At 56.5% G+C, this 22,978-nt stretch overlaps 2 protein-coding genes across 2 annotated transcripts; one reads left to right on the top strand and one right to left on the bottom strand.

Annotated features, from left to right (window-relative positions):
• Window positions 1–1,397: 1,397 nt before the first annotated feature.
• ZNF646 (zinc finger protein 646) lies at window positions 1,398–17,147 on the bottom strand. Its single transcript, XM_048853386.2, has 3 exons — window positions 17,107–17,147; window positions 13,612–13,733; window positions 1,398–10,823 (listed from the first exon to the last, which is right to left on the bottom strand). Exon 3 carries the CDS (start codon window positions 10,666–10,668, stop codon window positions 5,587–5,589), a length of 5,082 nt encoding a protein of 1,693 aa, XP_048709343.2. The 5' UTR covers window positions 10,669–10,823; window positions 13,612–13,733; window positions 17,107–17,147; the 3' UTR covers window positions 1,398–5,586.
• Window positions 15,732–22,182, top strand: ZNF668 (zinc finger protein 668). The gene is made up of 3 exons (XM_075129178.1): window positions 15,732–16,001; window positions 19,566–19,638; window positions 20,289–22,182. Exons 2-3 carry the CDS (start codon window positions 19,633–19,635, stop codon window positions 22,086–22,088), a joined length of 1,806 nt encoding a protein of 601 aa, XP_074985279.1. The 5' UTR covers window positions 15,732–16,001; window positions 19,566–19,632; the 3' UTR covers window positions 22,089–22,182.
• Window positions 22,183–22,978: the final 796 nt, after the last annotated feature.

Below are 22,978 nucleotides of genomic sequence, written 5' to 3'. Positions count from 1 at the left end.
TGTGCATGGGACAGCAAAAGCCAATAGTCAGGGCTAGATCCCCAGCTGGGGGTCTGGCCCATTGACCCCAGTGGAGCTACGGCCGAGTGACCCCAGCTGGGGGTCTGGCCCCATTGACCCCACTGGAGTGACGGCCGAGTGACCCCAGCTGGGGGTCTGGCCCATTGACCCCAATGGAGCTATGGCCGAGCGACCCCAGCTGGGGATCTCACTTTCAGAATCACTCCTCCACCCTCTTCCTAGGCAGTCCCCACCAGGCCCCCCTGAGCTGTCTGATGCCCTTTGCATTCAAAGAGTTCCTGGCTTTGCAAATAAAGATCTTGCCAGGGAATCAGTTACTAGTTCCCCATGACCTCTACTCCTGTCACCCCCGCAGAGAGAGACCCCATGGGTTCTAGCTCTGGCTCTGGGCCAGGGTACCTGGGTTCCATACCCCACTACCTGTGATGTTGGGCAAATCCTTCCAAATTGCTGGGCCTCAGTTTCCCCCACTGTAAAACAGAGAATGACCCGTTTTGTCGGCTCCCAGCACTGTCTCTGTTCAAGACCTGGCACCGCAGAAGCCAGGATCTCGGTTGGGGTGGAGGGGTCTGCGCAGCAGTTGGCATGATGGGGGCCTAGACCTTAGTCAGGGGGATCCATGCAGCATCTGGCACAACCGGGGGTGCTTGAGGGAGGCTGTGTAGACCTATCCCGTTACAAACACAGGCTAAAAAGTTTCTAATTTAGAAAGCCAAACCCACCGATGCTTCCAGGCAAGGATCCCACAAACGATCAGGCCTCTGCTTAACTTTAAGCTCCCCTCGAACGCCACTCAAGCACATTGTAAACTGTAGAAAGGGAAATACGGCCCAGGGCAGGTGTAAATCATGAGGCTTGCACAGAGCCCCAGCTGCAGGAGTCCATGGGATTAACACATAAGAACCTGAGCTTTAACAAAGTGTGGTGCTGGCTCTCAACCTTGGGGCAAAACAATGACCCCCCAAGGCACATAAAGAGGATCCCCGCCTTCACTGTTTTGTTTTTTCTTAAATAAAAAAAAACTCGTGATTTTTAAACAGGCAGAGATTGCTACAGGTGTGTTTATATAGGTACAACGGGGAGGTCTAATGGTTGGAGCACTCTACCGACACAGATGTGGATTCTATTCCCAGTTCCGCCAGTGGCCTGCTGGGACATGTCAGCCTCAGTTTACCCTTCTGCAAAATGGGGATAATACCACCGACCTCCTCCGCAAAGTGAGTTGGGAGCGCTAGGTATTATTACACTGGTACAAAGGTCGCCCACGGAACTAAACCAAAACGCTTCCACTATCGCACGGAGACAAAGGTCCGGCAGCTTTCAGGAGCCCCCGGGGTTCATACTCTACATAACAACAAATCACAATCCGGCCGGAGTTGGGTCGAGTTTTTTCTCGGTGAGATTTTTAGTTAATTAATAAAAAACAAAACATCTTAAATACAACGCATTTCCCTATGCCACCCCCGCCTGCACACAAAAGTCTAACCAACATTTTCTTCTTATACAAACTTTATCCCCGAATTTCACTAATGATCGGCTGGAAATAAAAGTCCAACGCACTCGATAGCAACTTGAGCCGTAGACCCACCTCTGCGCTCAGAGGCCAGAAGACTTTTTAAAGGGAAAACTCCCCTTCCCCACTAGATCAGATAAACTTAGCTAAGGAGAGCTAGCTAGACTGAGGTCCCTGTGTCCTAAACCTCTCATCCCCTCTGCAGAAATATTTTTAGTAGCCGCTCTGATCAAGCAATGGTCAAAGAATGGTAAGGGTTCCAGTTAAGAGGGGCTGTTTGTCCAGCTACAACGGCTACCCCAGTTTTAGGTCTACACACAAATTTTGTCCTGGTATTACTATGGCAGTCCGGGGGCGATTTCTTCCCTGATATAGTTCCAAGAGGACAATCAAGCATGGAGCCAGTTACACTGGTATAAATATGTCTTATATTGGTATAGCTTAATGCCCTTCCTGTATGAGAATAGCTACACTGGGAGAAGCATCTTTATGTCAGTACAACTTCATCCAGGCTGGGGCCACTCCTGTTTTAACTACATCAGGTGAAAACTTTTCATCTGTACGGGTTTTTTTGGTGGAAAACTGGGGTTTTAGAAAAAAGGATCAGTGTTCTCCAGAAATTTTCAATTTGTTGTCAAAAAAAAAGTGGCTGGAAATTGAAATATTGCCATTTGGAGAGAGCCAGCACCGCCTCATGGGAGGCATAGGTCCATTACCTCCTGTCCCTGTTCTCCTCACTGGGTCAGGCTGCTCAGTCAGACTACCTTTCCCATGATGCACTGCTTCCCCTCTCCCAGACAGGAGAGGTATAGCTCAGGTGTTTCATGCTCTCGTTTGCTTCTGGAGGCCCCGTTCCATGAGTGGCTGACATCTCCCATGATGCACCATGTTCTCCCATCTTGGAGAGATGTTCCATCACGGGAGATATAATCCAACTAGCGAGTGCAGCGTGCCAGGAGAATGGAGAGCATGAAGTAATCAAACTTCAATTCCCATGATACACTGCAGCAACTCAAGAGACATGCCATGGTGCATCATGGGAAATATAGACTGACCAGGAAGCCCAGCCTATGAAAGGAAGATGAGGCATTTGAACTACACCTCCCAGAAGGCACTGCAGAAGCATTTCTAAATCAAAACTATTCAGATTTCAGCTTTTACAAAAAAAATAGAACTTCTGCCAAAAAAATTGAATTTTCAGCAGAAAATTAACCCCCTCAGCCCTCAGGAAAAATGAAAAACAGACAAATTTAGCTTCCTTCTAAAATTTTAAACAGGGATGGAATATAAAAATTATTTTTTGTGTTTAGACAAGACCCTAAGAAACTTAATGCCACCTTTGTAAGACCTGCCTTGCAATGAGAAATCTCAGCTAGGGTCCAGAGAGCAAATATCGTTGCTATCGTGTGGGCTGGGCCGTATTTCAAAACGAAAAACAAAAGAGAGAGAGAGAGAACGAGCGCGTGCGTGAGCACAGGAAGCCTAGATGCTTGTTTATAAAACAAGCACCAGGGCTTTGCCGAATTTATAAGCGTATCACAGATCACACAGATGCATGGGGGCATCAAACTAGCCCTCTCTTGAGGCAGACGGTTGGGAGGAAAAAATGAATGAGAATCCCAGGGCCAGCTGGCGAGTGGGTGGAAAGGCTCAATAAAGGGCTAGCGGGGGCAGTACTTGGTCTCCACTTCTTGTTAAAGGCTGGGGGTAAAGGACACCCGTTTTTATCATTGACGGCAGAAGTTTTGAAAGACGTCTGAGGTTCAGAGGCCCAAATCCAGGCTCGGTTCTCCTAGGAAGCAACAACATTTTAAAATAATCACCAGGAAACAATCTGTGTCTCGTTCTATAGGGTGGAAACTGCTTTCCACGCACCACCACCAGCACACGAGGGGGCAGAAGTGAGTCTACCGCATGCTGCCTGGCCATTATTTCTATACCTATGGCACCAAGAAGCCCAGTTGTGCACCAGGACCACCGTGCAAGGTGCTGTACAGATACAGATCAATCAAGCGAGCTACTTAAAAAGCTTTACTCCACCAGGAGGGAGGTAGCTAAAGAGCTGGGGAAACTGAGTCAGGGCAGTCTCCAGTCGGGGTCTAAGATTAGTCTGTGGCGAAGCTAGGATAGAACCCAGAGATCAGCGCTGCAGGGAGCTCAAACTTAGCTCCAAAGCGAAAGTCACTTACAAATAACAGAGCTGAATGTAAGGGGGCAGGAAACCCCCAGATTTATTGGTTTTTATTCGACACAGAAGAGCCACCAAATTACAGCTGGGGGAAGAATAAGCGATAGCCATTTCAATATGAACACGGTTCCAGGAGAGGAGCAGGGACTAATGATTAGAGCGGGGGATGGACAGGGGCTAGGAGTCAGGACTCCCGGGTTCTAGCCCCAGCTCTGGGAGGGGAGTCGAACGGGTTAAAGTGGAGGCAGCTGGGAGTTTGGTTTTGTAGTTGGAGTGGGGGAATAGAATCTTCTTTTAAAACCGTTCCACGTACCGAGACAAATACAGGAAAAATTTAAGTGTTGGAGTTTCTAAAAGAGAAGACTGCTTTGTGTGAGAGATCTGAGTACCATCAGGATTTCTGCAATACACTTACATATTCTGCACCATAGAACAATAAAAAATATTCATACATCTTGGATCAGTAGCACAATAATAACGATTTCTGGGAGGTATAACTATATTTTATCCCAACCTATGAAGGAGGAAATTTTTCTACGATGACAATTCAATACCTCAGTTGAAAACACCCCAACATTTCTCTCTCTTGAAAGACTGGTCATTTTTTTTTATTTCCTCCCCCCCATAAAAGGAGTCTTTAAGCAAATTGTTTCAAAGGAATTTTGAAAGCAAATGTGTGTTGTTCACAAACGAAAAGTTGGTTTAAAATTCAGATTTGATTCTTCTCAGGAAAAAAAAAAAAAAAAAACAGTTTAAAATTTGTATTCTCCTTAAACGGAAACTTAGTTCTCTTTCAAAAACAAGACAAGTTTGTTTGTTTTGGGAGGAAAATTGTTATAATTAAGACAATTTGCTCTCAGTACAAAAAGTGTGTCTTCTTATTAGTTTCTTTCTTTCTTTTTTTTTTAAAAAAAGGGTTTTTTTGTTTTTTTAAGACCAACTTTTGTTGATTGAGGAGGAAATTTTAAAAAAATAAATAAATCTCTCCCTCTTCCAAAAAAACACAACCAAAAGTCTCAGACAAAAGGTGTCTATTTAAAAAAAAATTAAATTACAGATATTTTAAATTAAAGATATTTGGACTTTTTGCAGGGGACATCTTGGCCAATTTTGGGGGGGGGGGGGGAGGAAAAAAAATTAGACTGTTTTTTTCCACGTGTGTCAATTTTTAGGGGCAAATTTTTTTTTTTCCCCACACGAAAGCAATTTTTAAAATGTCCTCCTTCTTCTCCAATAACAGACACCATATAAAAAGGAGCTGGGAATTGGTCAAAACAAACCAGAAAATTAAATTCTACAGACGTCGAAAAACCAAACCAAACCAAAATAAAACCATGGCACCAATGTTTTGTGTTGTTTTTTTTTTTAAAACCACAACGTTCAGGCTCCTGTGCAGGAGATCACTGGAGCGTCATCTGAACGAATTTCAGTGGAATCCGTTGAGAATTACAGCCAAGCTGATTGAAAACTTGATTGAAATCAATTGGATTTAAGCACGTGCTTAGAGTTAAGCGGGTGCTTAAGATCTCTCCTGAATTGGGGGCCAAAACAAGGTAAAATAGGGTTAAGGGAAAAGTTCTCAGAGGCACAAAAAGGCAGCAGAGAATCAAACCAACACCGCTTCCCCTCACCCATCCATTGGAGAACTGGGATCCACCCCAAAACCTCCCTCACTAATTGGTCCATGCCACCCACAAACTGCCTCCCCCGCAACTGGGCGCCTCTCCTGCCCGTCCCCGTTTGTGCCTCTGAAAATTCCTCCCCTCCCTAACGATTTGGTGCTAGGATAATGATCGACATTGACTCCCCCGCCTCCATCTCTCCATCCCCTCTCATCCCCCCCACCCACACATTCGCACGACCCTCAGCTAACTTGCCCCATGGTGACAGTGGCATTGCCATCCACCCCTGTGTCCTGGCAGGGGCCTGCCTCAGGTCCCTGGGCCCCTCCTGTGGCAGCGTGGCCGGCTTTGGCGCGGCCGGCCTGGCCGTGGCAGGCCTTGGCGTGGCTGGCTAAGCGGCTGGAAGTCCGGAAGGCCTGGCCGCAGTCCGGGCAGCAGCGGCCTTTCTTGTCCGAGTGGGTGCGGAGGTGGTAGGTAAGGGCCAAGAGGTTGTGGAACTCCTTGAGGCAGGCGGGGCAGTGGTAGAGACCGGTGGTGTGGACCTTCTTGTGGTGGAGGAGGCTGCCAGCGTGGCGGTACGTCCGCTCGCAACGGTCGCACTTGTAGGGGCGCTGGTCCACCAGGCCATTGGTGCCAGGAGCGGCCCCAGCCTCTGCCTCCGCCTGGTGCCGCCACAGGTGTTGGACCAAGTCCCGAGAGGCCCGGTAGGCCTTGCCGCACTCCGAGCACTCGAAACGCTTCTTAGTGTGGACCCGGCCGTGGTTCTTGAGGGCTGATGGGGTGGGAAATTGCTTGGGGCAGACCGGGCACTGGAAAGGGCCAAGGGGCGCCGAACTGACGCCCACTGGGGTTTGGGTGCCCGTGTCAACATGGTCGCCTGAGGCGCCAATTGAGGCGCTGCCCACATGGCTGCCTGAGGTACTGCCAACATGGCGGCTATCACCATGGCCGCCTGAGGCGCCACCAACAACATGGCCACCTGAGGCGCCAACTGAGGCACTGCCCACATGGCTGCTGTCAACATGAGGGCCTGAGGTACCACTAACATGGCCACCTGAGGTAGTGCCAAGATGGCCACCGTCCCCGTGGCCACCTGAGGCGTCAACATGGCTGCCGCCCTGCTCCCTCCGGGCGGCCCGCCATTCTCGTGCCGTCTTGCTCCGGACAAGGGTGCTGCCCTCTAGTAGGGGGCGGGCGGGGGAGCTCCTGCTGCCGGGACGAGGCCAGCGCTGGGCATGGATCAGCTGGTGCCTCACCAGCTGCCTCTGCCATTTGAAGGCTTTGCCGCAGTCGGGGCAGCGGTGGCGCTTGACCTCGAAGTGGATGCGCTGGTGGTTCTTGAGGGCCATGAGGTTAGGGTAGGCCCGGGGGCAGACGGGGCAGCAGTAATGACCCGTCTTGTGGCTCTTGCGGTGGTTGAGAAGGCTGCCGGCATGGCGGTAGGTCCGCCCACATTGCTCACACCGGTACGGCCGCTCCTCGGGGTCCTTCTTGGGGGCCCTGGGCGGCTCCGAGACCCTGCCACCGTCGGCGTGGGCCTTGCCTGCTCTCTTGGCGTGAGCCAACTTCCTGGAGGACGAGGAGGGCAGTGGCGGTCTCCTCTCGCGGTGGACACGCTGGTGGCTGGCCAGCTGCTTCTGAAGGCGGAAGGCCTTGGGGCACTGGGTGCACCTGTAGCGCTTGGTCTCGAAGTGGATGCGGTTGTGGTTCTTCAAGGCCATGAGGTTGTAGAACAGCTTCTGGCAGATGGCGCAGCGGAAGAGGCCCGTCTTGTGGGTCTGCTTGTGGTTGATCAGGCTGCCCGCGTGCTTGTAGCTTCGGCCACACTGCTCGCAGCAGAAGGGGCGCTCCGACGTGGCGCCTTCCTCCCCGCTGCCACCCTCCTCATCTTCCTCCTTGGCAGCACGGACCAGCTCTTCCTCCTCCTCCGGGTGCTGGGTGGCACAGTGTGCCTCCAGCCCCGCCGCGCCCTTGCACAGCTCCCCACAGACATCACACACGTGCAGCTTGCCCTCCTCGGCATCGCTGCCACCTGGGTCCCGTTTTCCGGGAGCTGGGGCCGCGGCTGCCTCTCCTTCCTCCCTGCCGTGCGGGAGCACCGGCTCCTTCCCTGCACTGTTCCCATTGCCGGCCGGCCGGCTGTCATTCAGCTTACACTTGGGGTGATTACGGAGATGGTTGCGGTAGGCGGACAGGTTGGGGTACTGCCGAGAGCAGACGCCACACTGGTAATCTCCCACCTGGTGGGTCTTCTTGTGGTTGACCAGGCTGCCACCGTGCCGGTAAGTTTTCCCGCACTGCCCACAGGCATAGGGACGGCTGTCTGGGGGCGTCACACCGGTTTTCTGCTCCTCCGGCAGCTCCAGCCGCGGTCCCAGCCGCAGCTGGATGGTGGTGTCAGCCAATGCCGCTTCCTTCTCCTCCCGGTGGCCCAGGCTGTGCTCTTCGAGGCTTGCCATGTCGTCGAACGTCTGCCCACAGTAGCCACAGATGTGGGAGAGGAGCATTTCTTCCTCCCCGTCGCGCTCATCTGGCCGCTCCTCCCCCTCCTGCTGGAGCCCGGGGAAAGCCGCAGCCTCGTCAGCCTCCAAGCTGCCTTCCTGTGGCTCCCCATCCCCGCCGTGAGCCAGGCCGTGGTGGCGCTGCAGGTCCGTCTCACCTGGGAAGATCATGCCGCAGAGGCTGCAAAGGAAGGGACGTTCCTCGGCACTGGCACCCGGCTGCTGGGCCGTGGCATGGCCGCGGAAGTGGCTCTTCAGTGCCTCCAGGTCCGAGTATTCCTTTGGGCACAGGGAGCACTGGTATATGCCCAGCTGCTGGCTGTTCTTGTGGTCGAGGATTTCGCCTGGGTAGGGCTCAGAGTTGGGGCTGCCGGGTGGTGACGCTTCGGCCTCCTCCTCCTCTTTCAGGTGTTGCCACCCGTTCACCGCACTGCCTCCCCGCAGATTGTAGCTCCGCTGGGGCTCCTCCTCGCTCAGCGCCCCCTCCTCTCCAACCCGGGTACTCTCCGGGCCACCATGCCCAACATCTCCACTTCCCTCCGGCTGCATCGTCCCATCAGGGGCATCTCTGGGCTCCGCCTCCGCCACGCCCCCTTCCTCTTCCTCCTCCGGCCCCACTCGGCCCCTCCTCGGCTTCTGGTGGCCACGTAAGTGGCTCTTGAAGGCAGCCACGTTGGAGAAGCGTTTGGCACAGAGCGAGCACTCAAAATCCCCCGTCTGGTGCGTCTGTTTGTGGTTGATCAGGCTGCCCGAGTGGCGGTAGGACTTGCCGCAGAGCTCGCAACTGTACACCCGTCTGCCTGGCGGCTCCGCCTCACCTTCTCCCGTGCAAGGCTCCCCATCGCCATGCACCAGGGCGTGGCTCTGCAAACTGGCCAGGTCGTGAAAGGTCATCCCGCAGCAGCCACAGATGTGAGACATCCCTGGCCCAGGCCCCACCGCCTCCAACTCCTCCACATCTCGCTTGATGGCCTGCAGCAGGGCTGCCTCCTGCGTGCGGATGCTGCCTGGTTCCTCCTCCTCCTTCCCCTCCTTGGGGCAGGGGGCGGTGTCCCCGGGCGCGTGGCGCAGCTGGTGCCACTGGAATTCTGCCTCCCCCTCAAAGCTCTCTCCACAGCTGGCACATGGGTAGTTCCCCCGCTCCTTGCCCCGCGACGCTCGAAAATGCATGCGGACGTGGTTGCGTAGGGCCATCAGGTTGGAGTACTGCTTCGGGCACAGGGAGCACTGGTAGACGCCTGTCCGGTGGGTGTGCCGGTGGTTGACCAGGCTGCCCCGGTGCCGGTAGGTCCGGCCGCACTCCCCGCAGCGGTAAGGCCGCTCCTCTGATGCCCCATCCTCTTCCTCCTCCATGCAACCAGCCTCCTCCTCTTTGAGAGCACCTCCTCCATCCGCTTCCCCGCGGCCTGGCAGCTCTGTGGCCCTCTCCCCGCCGGCTGGCTCAGCGGGGCTCTGGTCAAGGTGGCAAGCAGCCTCTTCAGGCGCTGGGGGGCAGGAGTACCGGAGGTTGGGCCGGGAGGCCGGCTTAGATTTGAGGTGTATCCGCAGGTGGTTCTTAAGGGCCGCCAGGTTGAAGAGCTGCTTGCAGCAGAAGTTGCAGCTGTAGACACCCGTCTGGTGGCTTTTCTTGTGGTTGATGAGGCTGCCGGCATGGCGGTAGGTCCGGCCACACTCCCCGCACTGGTAGGGCCGCGCTTGGTCTCCGTCCTTACTGCTGGCTTCCCAGGCCCCTTCTGAATCCGTCGTGGGTTGGGCCAAGCCACCCCCATCCTCTTTCTCCTCTTCCTCCTCCTCTGGGTAGAGGCAGCTGTGGTTCCTCAGCTCTTCCTCATCGGCGAAGTTTCCCCCGCACCTCACGCACAGCTCCCCATCTGGACTGCCCCGGTCCCCGCCCCCAGCCTTCGCCCCATCCTTCAAACTGCAGGGGGCGCCCTCTCCGAAGGCGGCCGCCGGCGGCTGGTAGATATCCAGCTTGGCCGAAGTATAAATGGAGTCCTCCTCCGAGACGCTGTGTTCCGAGCCCTCCGAGGGGGCTCTCCCAGCCCACCGGGCTTTCTCGTGGGCCTTCTGGTGGCTCAGCAGCTCGCTGGGCAGGCGGAAAGCCTTACAGCACAATGGGCACTTGTAGGGGCGGTACTCCGAGTGCAGCCGGGAGTGGTTCTTGAGCGCCATGAGGTTGGAGAACTCCTTGAAGCAGACGGCGCACTGGTAGACGCCCAGCGTGTGGCTCTGCTTGTGGTTAGTGAGGCTGCCCGCATGCTTGTAGGCCTTATCGCACTGGTTGCATTTATAGCGCCGCTCCTCTGCCGGCAGGCCGGGGGCCTCCTGGCCTTCCTCCGCTTTGCCAGGGAACTCCAGCTGGGAGAAATCAGCCGGCACCACCGATTCGGCAATGTATTTCTCCAGGTTGCTCAGCAACGTCCCGGCGCCGCCGCCCTCTAGCGCGGGGAAGACGTCGGCATCCGATGACGAGGAGTCCTGCCCTTGCTGGAAGTTGTTCTCCCCGTCCTCCTCTCCCTTCTGGCCGCGGCTGGCGTGGGCCGAATGGCGATGGCTGGCCAGCTGGGAGGCGACGCGGAAGCTGCGGCCGCAGTCCGGGCACCGGTGGCGCCTCTCCTCGGTGTGGATGCGGAGGTGATTCTTCAGGGCCATGGGGTTCGAGAACTCCTTGCCGCACAGCAGGCAGGTGAAGAGTCCCACCTCGTGGGTGCGCCGGTGGTTGACCAGGCTGCCGGCGTGGCGGTAGCTACGCTGACACTGCCCGCATTTGAACGGCCGCTCCTCCCGCTGCGGCTGGCTCGGCTCGCAGCCGGGCTCTTCCATCGCTCACATCGGACGGCGGGAGGGCACTGTCTCCGCCTGCTTCACGGGGCTGGGCCGGTGGCCCGGAGAGCTCCGTTTCCGGTGCAACGAGCCTGCATCCCCTCCTGCTGCTTCTTCCTCCTCCTCCGGCTCCTTACGGCATCCCAAGGCGGCAGCTGCAGGGACACAAGCAAGGGAAGGGGGGTTAAAATGCCGCCAAATGAGTGCCCATATCCAAGCCTCACGCCTGGCTGCTACCGGACCCATGGCTTCATCCTCTCCAGACCAGGGGAACTAAGCCCAAGGAGGCGCAAAAACAAAGACCAGACGGGGTTACCCTGGGCTACGCTGTTTGATAGCCTGGCGGGTGGAAGGATATTGGACAGCAAACGCCACACAGCAGAGCCACGGATAGAACCCAGGCGTCCTGGCACCCAGCCCCCACCCCGCTCTAACCTACTCAACCCCACTCCCCTCCCAGGGCTGGAGATAGAACCCAGGAGTCCTGTTCTAAATAAAACAGCATGTAAGGAAGCTGAAGACAAACATCTGATGTCTCATTGTGTCTGAGAAGGGAAAACGAAGCTGGCCTGCCTGCCAGAACACCAGTCACAGACAGCTCTGTCGGGGACGCAAAGGAACTAAGCTGTCCCCTCCGCTGACTAGCTCCAAGCTGAGCGCAGGTTACAAATGAAATGTGGTCAGCAGGCCTCCTTCCCCGGCTTCCTCGCTTGTGTCATGTTTTGGAGGAGTACTTGGTTTAAGAAAGGCCTGGGCTTGCGGGTCTGGATTGAGGGGCACTAGCGGAGCTGGGGGTCGGGGGAGCCCAGGGCTGGGATTGCAGGGGTCTGTGGAACGAGACTGAGGGGCACTGGCAGAACTGTGTGTGCCCAGGACAGGGAGCTACACCCCCTCACAGTCACGAACGCTCAGTTCTCGCGCAAAAGGAACCAGGATTCCAGTGCTCTAAGCCCAGCTCTGGGAGAGGAGCGGGGTCGAGTGGGTTAGAGTGCATGGGAGAGGTGGCTGGGAGTCAGGACTCCTGGGTTCCGTCACGGGCTCAGAGAGGGGACGGGACTCTAGTGCAGGGGGGTCTCAACCTTTCTCTCTCCGAGACCCCCCCCCACCCCCAACTTGCTATAAAAACTCCACAGCTCACCTGTGCCACTGGTTTGCTGCATATAAAAGCCAGGGCCAGTGTTAGGGAGTAGCAAGCAGGGCAATTGCCCGGGGCCCCCGTGAAGCAACGTTGCTCAGGCTTCAGCTTCAGCCCTGGGTGGCAGGGCTCGGGGTGGCGGGGCTTCGGCTTTCTGCCCTGGGACCCAGGGAGTCTAATACTGGCCCTGCTTAGTGGAGCCCCTGAAACCTGCACGTGGCCCCCCCAGGGGAACCCTGGTTGAGAACCGCGGCTCTGGTGGTTAGAGGAGGGTGGGTTCACCTGAGTTCTATACCCTGCTCTGCCAAAAAGACACAGAGTAAGTAAAAAGACACACATTTCCCTTCTCTGTGCCTCAGTTTCCCCATCGCTAAATGGGGAAAACAGATACCAACTCATGTTTAGTAAGGCTAACACCTGTAATAAGTGTCTTATCCTTGATTAGGGCAAGGATAACTTAAAGTACACTGGCTTAATTATAATAATTAGAAAAGTGCATGACTCCATTTTGCCACCTGTAACAAGGTAAATAAAGTGCTAAATATAACTGACACACCACAGAAAAAACACTCAATTAATTCTCACTTAATCTGAAACTTTTGCCCCTAAAAAATATCAACCAGGCATATTTCTGAGCACCATCAAGCCATTTCTGAGGCTCTGAACACCAGCAGCCGGCTGTAGCAGGCTCCACATTTTAAAGATCGACAAAACATCAGGGTGGGAAAACACAAACACACACACGCCACGGGCTGGGGCCCCCAATTCCCTCCAGCAAGGGTCAGCGCCACACACACAGATTTATGGGACAAGGCAAAATTGACAATGGATGTTTTCCGCCCCCACGAGCAAATATCATCGCTGGCTTGAGATGAAGCATAAGAAGTGGAAGCCCTGGAGAAGAATTTTTGGTGGCAGGACACGCAATCGGTTGGGGAACTTTAAGATTTGTGACTGGTGTAACTCATTTGCCTTCAATGGCCCAGAGATTGCTAAAGAAACAACAATCTCTCAGGGCGGGTGTGGGTGGGTGGCTGTTTTCCATTCAGTCGCTCTTTAAAATTGGGAGCCTTTTAAAAAACAGACTTTCAAAGTTTCTAGCCTCCAACGTGACTTGATTGTGCTCATAGCGAGACAGGTAAATTAGGCCACTCCACAACCTTGGTAGAGAAAAAGACAGTGAGAGGTGCTTTTGGGGACAATACATCTCACTCAGCGCTGAGATGTGGCTGCCTCTGGGGTGGGCTAGCAGGGGAACAGCTGCACAGCGATGCAGCACAGGGATGATTCGCCTGGCACGGAGATGCTGCCACCTCTAGGGAGGGTCAGCTGGGTAACAGCCACACAGCGATGCTGCCTGGGGATTACTCATCCTGCATTGCAATGCAGCTGCTTCTAGGGCGGGACACAGCATACAGGACACACAGCCATTCCACACAATTTTTAGCTAAGGAAGGGCGAGAAACAATTGCATCCAATTTAAAACTGCAGGGAGGGAGGGAGGATGGAATTAGCAAGACTTCTGGGTTCTAACCCCAGCTCTGGGAGGAGAGTGGGGTCTAGTGGATTGGAACAGGGGGTGAGGCTGGGAGCCAGGACCCCTGGGTTCCCAGCTCTGATCCCCAGGGCTGCAAAGGGAGTGTGTAAGTCCCCGACCCTGTGTTTACCCATTCATAAAACGAGAATAACCATCTCCACCCACTTCATAAACACAACAGGAAAAAGCGTTTTAAAAGACTACATGTGACTTCAGGATAAAGATGGGGCCCTAACTAACCCCAGTACAACCCAGCATCCCAGCCTCTTACCTCCAGGGTCCAATAGAGCATCCCAGAGGTGACACACAGGCCAAGAGCAGGAGAGTTGAAGCAGTTTCCAGGCAGGGAGTCACAACCCAAGTGACAGCCAGACGTGGAGGCAAACACAGGATCTTCAGGGTACAAGAGAGAGAGGAAATTTGTAGGGACGAGCCCCAAAAATACAGGGCTCCCCGGGGTGCCTTATCCCGCAGGGGAGGGACCGGCACAGACTTTTGGTGGAGTTCAGTCTTCAATTCCGGATCCTGGCAGGGTCCAGATACAGGTCGGAAGGGGGGCTCCGAGCCCCAAAAGTCTGGGTCCAGACAGCGACTGGAGAGAGGCGCTCACGGCTGAGGGAACTGAGCCCCAGTTCGCAGGGTGCAAGGCTGCTGTACCCCGAGTGGCTGGCTACAGAAGCTCACAGGGGCTTGAGCCCCGAGGGTCTGGATCCAGGGGCGTCCGAGAGGCTGGCGACACATCCCCGGGGTGTGAACCCCAAGCTGCTGGAGACCGGAGCGCCCAGGGGCTTGTGATGCTGGAGGCAGGAGAGCCCAGGCGGGGCGAACCCCCAGTCCTCTGGTGGCGGGAGAGCCCAGGCGGGGCGAACCCCCAGTCCTCTGGTGGCGGGAGAGCCCAGGCGGGGCGAACCCCCAGTCCTCTGGTGGCGGGAGAGCCCAGGCGGGGTGGGGGCTCCCCGATCCACCGCCTCCTGCCGCCCCCTGGAAGAGACGAGACACCTGCCCACTGGGGGGCTGATTTCCCTGCTGGGGGGGGGGTCTCCAGACGGGCCAGACCATTCAACCACCCCCCCGTGGGGGTGGAAATCTCGCCTCCCAGCCCGTGGGGGTGGCTCTGGTCCGTCCCCCGTGGAGAGCAGGGCCCTGCCCCTGTAGCCCCCCTCTCTGCCCTGCTGCTGGGGGGCGGGGGGCGCCTGCAAACCCCCCCCCGCCAGGCCCTGCTGCCCCCTCAGCCAGGGGGCCGGGGCTGGAAGAGTCACCCAGCCTAGGGCACAACAAATACTTCCTTTTGTTGCTAGGAAACAGGAAATGTGCAGCTTGCAAAGCCTTCCCGGGAAGCCCGCCCCCCCCCAGCCCCCCGGCCGTGGGGCTGCACTTCCGGGGGGTGTCACCGTTAAAGGGGTCCCCCCCCCACACGCGCCTCCTGGGGGCCAAGTTACACCCCCGCCCCCCCCCTCCATTCCGTGCCAAATCCCTGCAACTTCCCTAGGGGAGGGGGGGAGAGGGTGACCCTGTTTTTAAAGGGACAGTCCCTGTTTTGGGGACTTTTGTTTTGGGGACTTTTTCTTAAGTAGGCGCCTGTCCCCCCCCCGTCCCGGTTTTTCACAGCTGCTATTTGGTCACCCTGGGGGCGGGGTCCACAGAGAAAAACTGACCCCCCCCCCCATCAACATCTTTATGTTACAGTCAAATCCTTCCCCTTCAATATGTCAGGACTCCTGGGTTCTCTCCCTGGCTCTGCGAGGGGAGTGGGGGCTAGAGGGGTGGCTGGGAGCCAGGACTCCTGGGTTCTCTGGGGGAGGAGAGGGGAGTCAGGACTCCTGGGTTCTCTAGGCGAGGGGGCGGGAGCTGGGAGCCAGGACTCCTGGGTTCTCTCCCTGGCTCTGCGAGGGGAGTGGGGGCTAGCGGGGGGGGGCTGGGAGCCAGGACTCCTGGGTTCTCTGGGGGAGGGGAGGGGAGTCAGGACTCCTGGGTTCTCTAGGCGAGGGGGCGGGAGCCGGGAGCCAGGACTCCTGGGTTCTCTCCCTGGCTCTGGGAGGGGAGTGGGGGCTAGCGGGGGGGCTGGGAGCCAGGACTCCTGGGTTCTCTGGGGGAGGGGAGGGGAGTCAGGACTCCTGGACTCTCTCTCCCACTCCCTCCCTGCGCAGCATTCCCTTCAGCCCCCTTCACTCCCCCCCGCCACCACTCCTTTCTGGGGCGGGGGGTGCCCCCGCCCCGATAAAATAGTTTGTACCGCCCCCCTTCCCATTGGATAATCTGCATGCCACACTTCCGGTTATGGCCACACCCCCTTCCACCGTGCTGTGCCAGGGCACGCCACACTTCCTGCGGTGCCACCCCCAACCTCTTCCCGCCCCCCAACAGCCCACCGGGGAGCAAGGTTCCTACCTTTGCCATCAACCCCCCTCCTCCACCCCACCCCCCCAGGCTCTGGGGTGTAGCAACCCCCGCCAGCCTGGCGACAATACACCCCCCAGGGGCTGGAGGCCTGCTGGGCTATGGAGGGGGGGGGGGTTAATATCCCTTTAAGCGGCTCCTTTACTTTGCATTTCTCCCCCCCTCCCCCCACTGTTGTCTTCCCCTCCCTCAGGGTCCTAGGGGCTGACTCATTCCGCTCCAGCAGGGAGTGGGGAGCAGCAGCAAAGGCGAGGCAGACGCCAGGTAAGGCAGAGATTAACCCATTGCAAGCCCTCCTAAGGGGTGCATGCACGCCAGCTCTGGGGAGGGGGCAAATCTCCTTTGCAAACTGCCCCCCCACCCCACTCCACCCCACCCCACCCTACCCTCCTTCCAGGGGGAGAGCCTCTTCCCCCGATGCGAGCCCCAGCCATTTTGCAACCCAGCCTTGCTCCTCGCCAGCCCGGCTGCAAAGCAGCCCCGGTAGCCAGCCAGGCGCAGCTCGCAGGGCCCCCGGGGCGGCCTGTCCGCCTCGGGTGCACGCTGGTGCAGCCTCCCTGCAAACCCTGCTCCGGCCGGCGGGGTGGCGCCTCCTCCCGTGGTCCTAGAGAGAGCCATTTTGCAGGCCGCCCGAGCCAGCGCCCTGCCGCCAGCCCTCTCCGCCTCTGCACGACTTTCTTGTGCAAAATCTCTATCCTTCAGTGCGGAGAAGGAGACAATAAACACCTCCCCCCCTTTTGGGGGGCATACTCTTTTCCAGCATCTCTCTCCTTTGCATTGCCTCCTTGGGGCGGCGTCTCCTCCCTTGGTCCTAAAACCAGCCATTTTGCAAGCGCGGAGCCATGCAATGATTGCTTTGGAAGGGAGCCCTTCCCTTTGCAACAGGCCTCGCCTTGCAAATCTCTCTTCTACCCCCCACCACCACACACACACACACACCGTCCCGAGCCACGTTGCTTGGCTTGTTGCAACCTATGCAACTCGAGCCCCGCTCGGTATTTGTCTGCAGGCTCGAATGCACAAAGAGAGGCGAGTTCCCCTTGGCAATCCCGTCCTACCTCCTAGCCCCCTGTGGGTTGCATTTCCCACCTTCCCCTGGTCCTAGCTACAGCCATTTTGCTTTGCAGTTGAACCGGGCAAACCCACGCAGAAACGCGGCCCATCTCTGTCTCCTTGCGCTGTTCTTTCCCTGTCTCTGCAGGATGACCCCCCCCCCACCCCCTTTGCACCGGTCTCGCCTGCCCCGGTCCTAAAGACAGTCATTTTGCAATTGCTTTTTGCCTCCCGGCAGGTCCCAATCCCAAGCAAGAAATAATGCACAAAATTCCCCGGAGGGAGAGGGGAGGCTACTCCCTAGAATGGCAAATACCTGCAAACTGTTGCTCTCCGGAACTGCCCTAGGTTTCTGGCCCCCTAGCCCTTGCAATTCCTGGTCCTAAAGGGACCCGGTTAACTTTGCTCCTCGGTGCAACTAAACAATCCATGCCCCGGACCCCATGTTTGCTGCATGTCTGCCTGCTCATTGTAACAAACAACAAAAAAAAAAGGAGTACTTGTGGCACCTTAGAGACTAACCAATTTATTTGAGCATGAGCTTTCGTGAGCTACAGCTCACTTCATCGGATGAACTGATGAAGTGAGCTGTAGCTCACGAAAGCTCATGCTCAAATAAATTGGTTAGTCTCTAAGGTGCCACAAGTCCTCCTTTTCTTTTTGCGAATACAGACTAACACGGCTGTTCCTCTGAAACCTGTCATTGTAACAAAGACATCTGTGCTCCCGACCCCCTGTTTGCTCCTCGTGCTCAGGGCTACCAAAGCAAAGGGGCTCTGGTGTCTGCGTTTCCTTTGCATTCTCAATATGTTGATTTTTCAGTAAGTCTTGGAGCCCTGGGAAAGTGCCAGAAGACTGCTAATATAGTGCCAATTTTTTAAAAGGGTAACCAGGATGATCCAGAGACTCCTGACATTACCCTGGGCGAGATAGTGACTGGATTAATAAAGAATTAAAGGAGTGTAATATAATTAATCACCAGGGATTTACGGAAAATAGAACCTGTCAAAGTAACTTTGATTTTTTTTTTTATAAGTTTACAAGTTTGGTTGATAAAGGTAATGGAGTTGATGTAATATCCTTAGACTTCTGTAAGGCATTTGACATAGTACCATACGACGTTTGATTCAAAAAACTAGAATGCTATAAAATGTACACGGCCCATTAAGCGGATTAAAAACTGGCTAACTGATAGGTCTCCAAATGTAATTGTAAACGGGGAATCATCATCGAGCGGTTGTGTTCCCAATATTGGTCTCGCAGGGGTCGGTTCTTGGCCCTATGCTACTTAACATTTTTATCGACGACCCCGGAAGAAAACATATAATCATCACTGATCAAGTTTGCAGCTGGCGCCAAAATTAGAGGAGTGGTAGATCATGAAGAGGCCCCGTCACTGCTACAGAGCGATCTGGCTCGCTTGCTAAGCCGGGCTCAAGCAAACCATGCGTGTTTTGATACGGTTCAATGTAAATGGATCCATCTAGGAACAGAGAACGCAGACCTTACTTACAGAGTGGGGGATTCTAGGGAAGCAGTGACTCAAAAAATTTTGCGGTCACGTTCAGTGGAACAGGAGCTCCCAACGTGACGCTGTAGCCAAGAGAACAGGAGGACTCGTGGCACCTTAGAGACTGACAAATTTATTTGAGCATAAGCTTTCGTGGGCTGCAGCTGATGAAGTGAGCTGTAGCTCACGAAAGCTCATGCTCAAATAAATTTGTCAGTCTCTAAGGTGCCACGAGTCCTCCTGTTCTTTTTGCGGATACAGACTAACATGGCTGCTACTCTGAAACCTGTAGCCACGAGAGTTAATGCAATCCTGGGATGCATAGACAAGGGAATCTCAACTAGTCTACAAGTATCTACATGGTGAACAAATATTTAATAACAGGCTCTTCAGTCTAGGAGAGGGAGGTCTCATGTGATCCAATGGCTGGAAGCTGAAGACAAATTCAGACTGGAAAGAAGTTGGGACATGTTTAACTGAGAGGGTAATTAGCCATTGGAACAATTTAATACGGGTCATGGTGGATTCTCCGTCACTGCCAGTTTTTAAAGTAAGATGGATGGATGGATGAATTATCTGGGGGATGTTCTCTGGCCTGTGTTATCCAGAAGGACAGACTAGATGATCACAATGGTTCCTTCTGGCTTGGGAATCTAGTTATCAGACCTATTTCCTAGTTTAGTCTACAGGAAAGGCTGAGTCCATTGATATGAGCAGGAAATAGCAGGGCTGGCTGATGAGAGGCAAAAAGCCACAAAGAGGAAATAGACCCGAGCTCTTAATTTTAATGTCCCTGAGCCCTTTGGGGAACTGATTTGTGCCCAGGAAACCTTGGTGCTTTATCTTTAGGACAGAGCGTCTTTAAAACTCAGTTTAACTGCAGAGGACATCAGTTAAAGGATCCAGGATGCTGAGAGGAGACTCCTCTGTCTGTTACTGTACCCTGTCAATGTGTGCACCGTCTGCTGGTTGGCTAAATCTGGAAATATTGTGGGTCCTACAAAACTAATGAGACCTTTTGTGGCCTCATTACAGTTCTTGACCGAAAAAGAAAAGGCAAATAGATGACCTTGAAAAACAGATCTATGGTGTTTCTTGGATTTTAAGGCTATCGCTCCTTGGAGTGGCAAAACAAATGTCTGGCTCTCCATTTGAACACATGCCCTAGTTCAGCACCCACAAGTGCCTCACAATAGACTCGCAGCCACTGGAGTGGTTAAATACCTGGTCAGCCCCCTGTGTAACCATGTCCCCTTTGTCTGCAGCGTTGGAGTGCTCCCAATTGACCTGTTCGTGTGAGCAGTGGGATGATAAACTGTTGACCTATTCTACATGCAGGTGCTCATGGGATTATAAGGATCTGAACCTACGTTCTGTGCAGACCAATGGTAGAATTATACTTTCCTGGTTTAGTATCTTCCTATTTTAGATACTTATCTGGCTCCCATTTCTGTAGTATATCAGCACCTCAGTCTTGTAGATATTTATGCTCACAACTCCGCTGGGACATAGGAACTGCTATTAACCTCATTTTACAAATGGGAAAACTGAGGCCCAGAGAGAACAAGTGACGTAGCCACGGTCACACAAGGCATCTGTGGCAGAGCAGGGTCTTGAATCCAGATCTCCTGAGCCTTCAGGTAGTGTCCTAATGGCTGGTCCTTCCTTCCCGTCCTGTATGGCTCCACTGGTGGAAGCGGTGGGATTATATTTTGCTGGTTTAGTCTACAGGCAGCCCTAGAGCAGCTAGAGGTGGGATTATACCTTTTTAGTTTAGTCTATAGGCAGCCCAATAGCTGAACTCCTAGTAAGAGCAGGATTATACAGTACTAGTTGAGTCTATATGCAGCCCAGTGGACACACTGGTGTGAGCAGTGGGATTTTTTCCCTAATGCACATCCCAGCCATCGTACTGTATCCCAAGGGGGAGGAGGGGTTGATCTCGCTATGGACCCCTCCTTGTAACCCTCCCCTGCCTTCTTTTTCAGAGAGCAGCCCCCCGTCCCTCCCCCGCAAAGATGGAGGAGCCCGAAGTGAGCATTGTGGTGAAGCTGGAGGGCGACTCGGAGGAAGAGGAGGAGAAAGAAGAGCCTGCCAGCTATGCCAAGTGCGGCCGGCGCTACAAGTGCCTGGCGTGCAGCAAGACCTTCCCCAGCGTGCCACGGGTCCTCCGCCACGCCAAGTGCCACGCTGGGGGGGGCCCCGCCACGGCCAAGCACACCTGCCCCAGCTGCGCCAAGGAGTTCCCCGACCGCTCGCAGCTGCACAAACACCAGCTGAGCCACTCGGCCGAGCGCCCCTTCCAGTGCCCGCAGTGCTCCAAGGCCTACAAGACGGCGCCGGAGCTGCGTAGCCATGGGCGTAGCCACACGGGCGAGAAGCCCTTCATCTGCCAGGAGTGCGGCAAGGCCTTCATGCAGCCAGTGTGCCTGCGAGTCCACATGGCCCGGCACACCGGCGACCTGCCCTTCCGCTGCTCCCACTGCGCCAAGGGCTACGGCACGCTCTCCAAGCTGAAGATCCACCAGCGGGCCCACACGGGGGAGAAGCCCTACACCTGCGGCGAGTGTGGCAAAGCCTTCGCTGACCCCTCGGTCTTCCGCAAGCACCGGCGTATCCACGCCGGCCTGCGCCCCTACCAGTGCGGCGCCTGCCAGAAGACCTACGCCGAGCTGAAGGACCTGAAGAACCACGAGCGTAGCCACACCGGGGAGAAGCCCTTCCTCTGCTCCGACTGCGGCAAAGCCTTCTCCCGCTCCTCCTCGCTCACCTGCCACCAGCGCATCCACGCGGAGCAGAAACCCTACCGCTGCGGCCAGTGCGGCAAAGGCTTCACCCAGCTCTCGTCCTACCAGAGCCACCAGCGCACCCACTCCGGGGAGAAGCCGTTCCTCTGCCCGCAGTGCGGCCGCATGTTCTCGGATCCCTCCAGCTTCCGGCGCCACCAGCGGGCCCACCAGGGCGTCAAGCCCTACCAGTGCGACAAGTGCAGCAAGGCCTTCCGCCAGCCGGCCGACCTGGCCATGCACCAGCGGATCCACACCGGCGAGCGCCCCTACAAGTGCCTGCAGTGCGACAAGACCTTCGTGGCCTCCTGGGATCTCAAGCGGCACCAGCTGGTGCATTCGGGCGAGCGGCCCTTCCAGTGCGGGGAGTGCGGGAAGAGCTTCGCCGAGCGGGCCAGCCTCACCAAGCACCACCGGGTACACTCGGGCGAGCGGCCCTTCAAGTGCGGCCGCTGCGGCAAGACCTTCGTGGTCTCCTCCAGCCTCCGCAAGCACGAGCGGACCCACGGCGAGCGGCGGGGCGGCGGCGGGGAGGAGGAGGAGGCGGCGGCGGAGGAAGACGCGGGGGCCGCGGCCCGCCACGTCTGCCGGCTCTGCGGGGCCGCCTTCGGCGAGGCGGCGGGGCTGCGGCACCACCAGCGGGGGGAGCACCCGGAGGCGGCCCCCGAGGCGCCCACCTGCGCCGAGTGCGGGGAGGCCTTCGCCTCGCCCTACGACCTGCGCAAGCACGAGCGGCTCCACCCCGGCCTGCGCCCCTTCCCCTGCCCCGAGTGCGGCAAGGGCTTCTCCGACCGCGCCGGCCTGCGCAAACATGAGCGCATCCACTCCGGGGTGCGGCCCCACGCCTGCCCCCGCTGCGGCAAGGCCTTCCTCGGCGCCTCCGACCTCCGCAAGCACCTGCGTACCCACGGCCCTGCCCCCGGCCCACCCCTCGACGAGGCCGTCCCCCCCCCCAATGGGCCTGGCGGCTGCCTGCCAGACGGACTGCGCCAGTCCTCCTGAGCCCCTCCCCCCTTGCGGGGGGGGGGTGGCTCTGTGTGCCGCTGGGGCCCCTCCCCGCTCTGGGGGGCGTGGGCTCCTTGGTAAACCCCCCACAGGTGGGCATAGCCCTCTGCTCCCCCCCCCCCCCCCGGGCTCCTTGCCCTCCTCAGCCATCATGGGGGTGTGGGCTATGCTCCCAGGCACCAGCCCTCTGGAAGATTATGGCTATATGCCCCCCCCCCGCCCCAGGACTCCTCCCCCTCCTGAGTCCCTAGAGGATATGGCTCTGAGCCCCTAAGCCCCGCTCTCTCCAGGACCATAGCTGTCTGCTCCCCTAGAGCCCCATGGGGGCGAGACTCTGTGCTCCCGGGCTCCTCCCCTTCACTCTAAACGCGTGGCTATCAGACACTCCCTCCAGGTGGTGTGACTGTCTCATCCTCTGGGCCTCTCCCTCTCCTGATCTCCCATGGGGGGTTGCTTTTTGTTCCCCAAAGCGGGGCGGGGGTGCCTTTACACAGAGCCTTCTTTCCTTGTCCCGCCGCTCCCTTTACGGAGGGGTAGGAGGCTGGGGAGATTATGAAAGGAGGACAGCACGGGGTTCAGTGCCCCTCCCTTCCCCAGGGGGCGTGGCTGTGCTGGCCCCTCCCTTCCCCAGGGGGCGTGGCTCTCTGCTCCCAGGCCCCGCCCCATCGGACGTGGCTGGCTGGTGAGACGCGGTCCGCTTGCGTGTAAGACTGCGGGGGGTGGAGCTGCCCTCTGCTGGAGGGAAGTGGAGCTATCCGTGAGAGCAAGGGGTTGATTCGCTTCTGGGTGTGGCGTGGGGGAGCTGGAAGGGTTTGTGGGGCCGAGGGGGTTGAACGGCAATTAGGGGAACTGCTCGTGGTAGCTGCCGACACAAGCCTCTTTGTAAA

This window comes from Caretta caretta, chromosome 6, assembly GCF_965140235.1.
Source record: "Caretta caretta isolate rCarCar2 chromosome 6, rCarCar1.hap1, whole genome shotgun sequence".
NCBI classification, from domain to species: Eukaryota; Metazoa; Chordata; order Testudines; family Cheloniidae; genus Caretta; species Caretta caretta.
The sequence above is the reverse complement of the archived record's forward strand: the minus strand, read 5'-3'. Positions and strand labels throughout refer to the sequence as shown.